This window comes from Oratosquilla oratoria, chromosome 21 (assembly GCF_046742065.1).
Source record: "Oratosquilla oratoria isolate Oo_2021 chromosome 21, ASM4674206v1, whole genome shotgun sequence".
Lineage (NCBI taxonomy): Eukaryota > Metazoa > Arthropoda > Malacostraca > Stomatopoda > Squillidae > Oratosquilla > Oratosquilla oratoria.
In genome coordinates this window covers 1942709-1948313 of record NC_134797.1, presented here as the reverse complement: position 1 = coordinate 1948313, position 5605 = coordinate 1942709, and the positions used below count along the sequence as shown (strand labels likewise).

Sequence of the window (5605 nt, the reverse complement as noted above, 5' to 3'; positions counted from 1 at the left end):
TACCGTGTCACCTGACTAGGGGTAATATCGTGACAATATATATATATATATATATATATATATATATATATGTATATATATATATATGTATATATATATATATGTATATATATACATATATATATATGACTGAGTTTATTCCTGATTGGTTTTGCTTAAAGCTTCTTCAGATGAAGAACAAGCTCTAAGTGAAACCGGGCTGAAATAAACTCGGTGCTACACCCGTGTCTCAACATATATACACATTCATATATACATACACACACACACACACACACACACACACACACACACAAACAAACACACACACACACACACACACACACACATATATATATATATATATATATATATATATATATATATATATATATATATACCGAGAGTTTTTCCCCGTATAAGGGAGTAGCCAAATCAGAGGACGTACATATTCCCAACCATTTCACTTTCGCTAACCCTTCCACCCCTCCCATATGAGTTCCTCATGTGTGACGGACCATCCATGCATCCCCCAACTACCCTATGTTAAGGGGACCCCCCGCCCCCAGATTTAAGAAAAATTCGATTTTTTTTTATTGCATAAATACATAGTAGGGATCTTGCTCTAGATGCTGGTAAAGTGTTTTTATCGTACCGCCATTTTTAAAGGGTTTAAAGGGCCTACCCTCCCTCCCCCCGGCAGCCACATGCTGCGCACGATCATTGTTTACATACGTTTTGACCATATTTTACCCAATTTTTTTGCGTTTGATACACTCATAAAGTTTTCTCTTACGTCCGGCATGCACGTGAGTATGTGGTGTGAGGAAGTTCAGCCTGCACGATTTGTTGCGTGCGGCCAGTCTCGCTGAGCGTCTTGGTCCATTGGGCTGGCCAGTTTGATTCGTGGGGCGAGGAGTATTGCCGGTAGTGCTCGTTGGAGACTCCTTCATGCCATCACGGGCGACACCTGGCTCAGGGATGGGGCGGAGGAACTTCCGGTTGCGCCACAGGACACTTCCGGACGCCGTCTTGATAAGGTAGTCCCTGGTACGTCCTTGTCCCATTATGTGGCCGACCTTACTCCATCGTCGTGACGTACGATCCTGGATCCTGACCGTGGCTCCAACGGAAAGTTGTGGGAGCGGCTTCGCGTGTGAGTCGTACTGCTTGATGGTCGCCTCCATTCTGGCGGCTGCCTTCTGCTCGCATTGAGCTGTGGCAGCCTGCCACTCAGGCGCAAAGGACCTGGAGTGGGCTGGGACGCAGGACCGAAGGGGGCGTCCGAAGAGGACCTGGGCGGGGCTTCTTCCGTCGGGGTTGGGCGTGTTCCGTATCTTCAGGAGACCCCGGTGGAACGCGTCGCTGTGGCGAATTTCTCCATTGGGCGCGACCTTGATGATGAGGCGTTTCACGGCCTTGACCGCCGACTCTGCATGCCCGTTGGACTGTGGGTGGTAGGGGGTGGAGACGTCGTGCCGGACGTCCCATCGTCGCAGGAATTCAGCGAAGTCATAGGCCGTAAACTGGGGTCCTCCATCCGTCCTGAGTCGTACCGGGACGCAGAAGGTGCTGAAGATGTGGCGGAAGAGCCGGATGGTTTGGGATGTCGAGGAGTCCGTGCCACAGTGGCCCACCGTTGCCCATCCAGAGAGTCGATCCGCGTACACCAGGAAGTGCTTCCCGGCGGTGGTGAAAAAGTCTGCGGAGACCGACTCGAACGGTCTGGAGGGGGGCACATTGTCGGTGAAGTAGGGCTCACGCTGTTGGCTCGGCTGCAATATCTGGCATGGCTCGCAGGAGCGTACTGTGTTGGCGATATCGGAATCGATGACTGGCCACCAGACCGTTTGCCTGGCTCGGCGTTTGGTGGCTTCAATACCACGATGGCTGTCGTAAAGTCGAGCCAACACACTTCTGCGAAGCGCTTGGGGGACAAGTATTCGTGCCTCTCGGAGGATCAAGGGTCCGTCGACGCAGAGGCTGTCTCTGAACTTCCAGAAGGGAAGTAGAGCTTCGTCGAGTTCCATGCGTGATCGTGGGAATCCCTTTCCGACGAAAGAGGCGAGTTGCACGTACGTGGGGTCCAAAGATGCTGCCTGACGGAGTTCGTCGAGTACTGGGTCCGTTGAGTGTGGAGGAGTCGCCGTGGTGTCGAGTGTTGGAGGACCGGAAAGGGTATGGAGCGTGGCAACATTGCGAGTCACCACGTCGCGGATGCAGATGCTTGTTTCATCGCCCAGGGCGACGTTATCTGCCAGAGGTTTGTCCACGGGAGCTCTTGAGAGGGCATCCGGAATGCATAACTCTGAGCCCTTACGCCATCTGCTGGTGAATACGAATCCTGCAATCTTCTCTCGGAGGCGTTGGAGCCTTGGGTTCTCAATACAGTCTAGAGTGTACGTATTGAGGATCGGAAGAAGGGGTCGATGATCCGTGATGTGTGTGAAGTCCTGGAGGCCAAGCAGGAAGTATTTGCACTTCTGCATGGCCCAGACCGTAGCCAGCAGTTCCAACTCGATCGTGCTGTACCGTGTTTCCACGTCCTGCAGGAATCGAGAGCCGCACTGCACGAGTCGCCAAACTCCCTCTTCATGTTCCTGTAGGAGGGCGTACCCTATGCCATTCAGAAGAGACGCGTCCGTTTGGAGGGCAGTCGGTAGTTTTGGGTGGAAATGGGCGAGGACAAGAGGTTGAGCGAGGGCCTGCTTCGTCCTTTGGAAGGCGTCCTCTTGAGCAGGTGTCCAGAGGAAGGTGTTCCTCGGGCTGAGTAGCGGGCGAAGAGCGTCTGCAGTTGTAGAGACGTTGGATGTGAATTCGCCCAACTGGTTCACTAGACCCATAAACGATCGGAGGTCTGTGATGTTGGAAGGTGTTGGGAATTCCGTAATTGCCTTTATTTTCTCACTGTCGATGGCTACGCCGTCTTGAGATACTGTGAACCCGCAGAAGTTGACACTGGGAGCAGCAAGAGTCATCTTGTCAGCGTTGAGGGAGATGCCATGAGTACGGCATCGGTTCAAGACCTCACTGATGCGATGTAGGTGTGTCCCGTAGTCACTGTCCCAGATAATAATGTCGTCCACGACCTTGGCAAGGTTGGGAATGTCTGCGATGGCCTCGTCACCCCGGCGGTTGTACTCGTCGCCAGTTGAACAGAGGCCCATGGGGCCCCGGCGGAACATGTATCGTCCGTACGGAGTGATGAATGTCGTCAAATGGCGGTCTCGCTGGGCTAAGGGGATTTGCCAATATCCCTGGATGGCATCGAAGGTTGAGAAGTACTTTGCCTTCCTGTCGATGTGACTGATTGCCTCGCTTGGTGTGGGGGATGGGTGGGTTGGGCGTAGTACCTGGTTGTTTAACTTTGAAGTGTCCACTGTGATGCGCACACCACCATTCGGTTTCGGCACCGCTACGAGGGGGTGACACCAAACGGAAGGGGCGTCACCAACAGGTTCAGTGATGCCTTGGTGCACCATTGCATCGAGTTCCTTCTTCACGTCATCTTGCCATGCGTGTGGGATTCGTCTTGCGGTGTGGAGTGCGAACGGCTTCGCATCTGGCTTGAGATGTATCTCCATAGGCCTCCCAGTCATTTCTCTAAGGGCCTCGCCGGACCTGAGGTCTTCCTTGTGTCGAAGGACGTCGGGCCATGTCTTCTTGATGCAATCTGGCAGGTCAGCTACTGTAGTTGACAGGGGCGGGACGTGAGAGATCGGGAGGGAGCTGTGAGCCGTAGTCGTTGGAGAGTGTGTGACCGGCTGTGGTACCGAGTCGTCGTCCCGTTGCAAGCGGCAGGCGTTGCCGATTGGTTGGTCCCTCGGCAGTTGGGCAGGGTATGACGAAGGTATGAGGCGGAGCTGCATCGAGTGCCACCATGATAGCAGGGGGCGCGGCAGGTGCGTCACAACATTGATCCAGCCGTCGATGGTGGTGTCTCCAAAGGACATCGTAGCATACATGGAGCCGATGGTACGTCCTTGGAATGCAGTATGGTCCGGGTTCCGCAGGGCCAGGTCCTTTGATGGGTTGAGGCTGCGGGCGCTGATGCCCAGATCCTTCATGTGCTGGCACCCAATGACCGTTGTGTCAGATCCGGTGTCCGGGATGAATCGAACATTGCCTTCAACGTCATCAAATTTGACCCTCACAGAGACGGTAGGAGTCGGGGGTCCGATCCTCCCATCTGCCGCCCGTATGTTGGCAGATAGGCTTGACACTATGGCCATCTTCCGAGGTCGTTGGCTCTTCTGCTTCGGTGGCGGGATGGGTTTCGGGGCGGCCGTGGATGAATTGCACACCTTCTCGAAATGTCTTCTCTTGGAGCAAATCCGGCAGACATGCGTAAGACCTGGACACGTTTTTCGTGGGTGTTTGGGGAAGACACCGCACCCTGGACAGGCCTCATTCCCTGGTGGGGTGCCGCCTGTGGGACCTCGGGCTGTGCGTTGCATCTTCTTATAAGTTGACACAGCACAGGCCATTCCCGAGGTGGGTTGATGTAACTCACGGCGAATAGCGTCCGTAGTGCCACGAGCGGTTTCCCTTGCACGAGCGATCGATAAAAAATCCTCTAGTGTCGCGCTGGATCTTGTTTGTAGGAGTTGGCGTACGGTTTCGACGTCTCGTAGAGCTATGATGAGTTGGTGTTTCACTTGTGTCTCACGGCAATTTAACCCGGTGCACAGCTCAACTTCACGTGTGAGCTGTGATAGACGCTCGTAGAAGGCGTTGACCGATTCTCCATTCTCTTGCTTGCAATTTGTAAATGCCAATCGTCGTACGGACTCATAACACTTCTCCCTGTAATGCACTCGAAGTTTGTTCAAGATTTCTTGTACAGGGAGAGTAGAGTCGCGTGGCACTCCGAGAGTGTCCTCTAGGAGTGATCGTACACCGTCATGTAGGTATGCCCGGAGTGTGGCCATTTGTTGCTTGTGCTTTAGCGAATGGAAGTTTGTTAGGGTGGAGAAATCGTCGAATTTGGCGGACCATGCGTCGTCAAATTCCTTGTATAACATCTCCGGCATCAGTATGGGAGGTGGCTTTGGAGAGACGACGGGTGATTTGGTGGAATCCGTGGAGTTATTTCCATGTGCCGGGGGGTTGTGATAAAGCGAGCGAGGGAGCTCGCTAACAACCTGAGTACATCTTGCTCATCTTGGGTTACGTTTCCGGGTGTTATGGAAGTGTGTGGCTGTGAGTTGTCGGGGAATGACTGATCTGGCGTCGCCATGGCGTTGATTTCGTCAAAATCGGCCGATTGGCGGGCGAGATATGCTATGCACGTAAATCAACACGCGCGTGAGATCAGTGTTCAGTAGGCCCCGGGCAGGCGGTGAACGTGGGAGGTCTCTCCGGAGGGAGAGGGGGCTAATGACGCCTTGGGTACACCGGCTTAATCCACAGAACATACGCACTAAGATAGCACTGAACTCGTACACAAAGTAATCACCACAACACATACGCACTAAGTTAGCACTGAACTTATGCACAAAGTAATCAACACAGAACATACGCACTATGTTATCACAGAATTATGCACAACGGAATCACTGATAAGTACAGAAGTATCACTTAAACTTTCACTGCGCCATGTTATGCATGAACGGCCGAGTATTGG

General features: G+C 53.0%; 1 protein-coding gene across 1 annotated transcript in view; it reads right to left on the bottom strand.

Annotated features, from left to right (window-relative positions):
- LOC143036666 (uncharacterized) overlaps positions 1-5012 on the bottom strand; it is an 11033-nt gene extending 6021 nt beyond the window's left edge. Inside the window, exon 1 of the mRNA XM_076204224.1 lies at positions 823-5012. Coding sequence (XP_076060339.1) covers positions 823-5012 — 4190 coding nt within the window. The remainder of the gene's footprint in view (positions 1-822) is intronic.
- Positions 5013-5605: the final 593 nt, after the last annotated feature.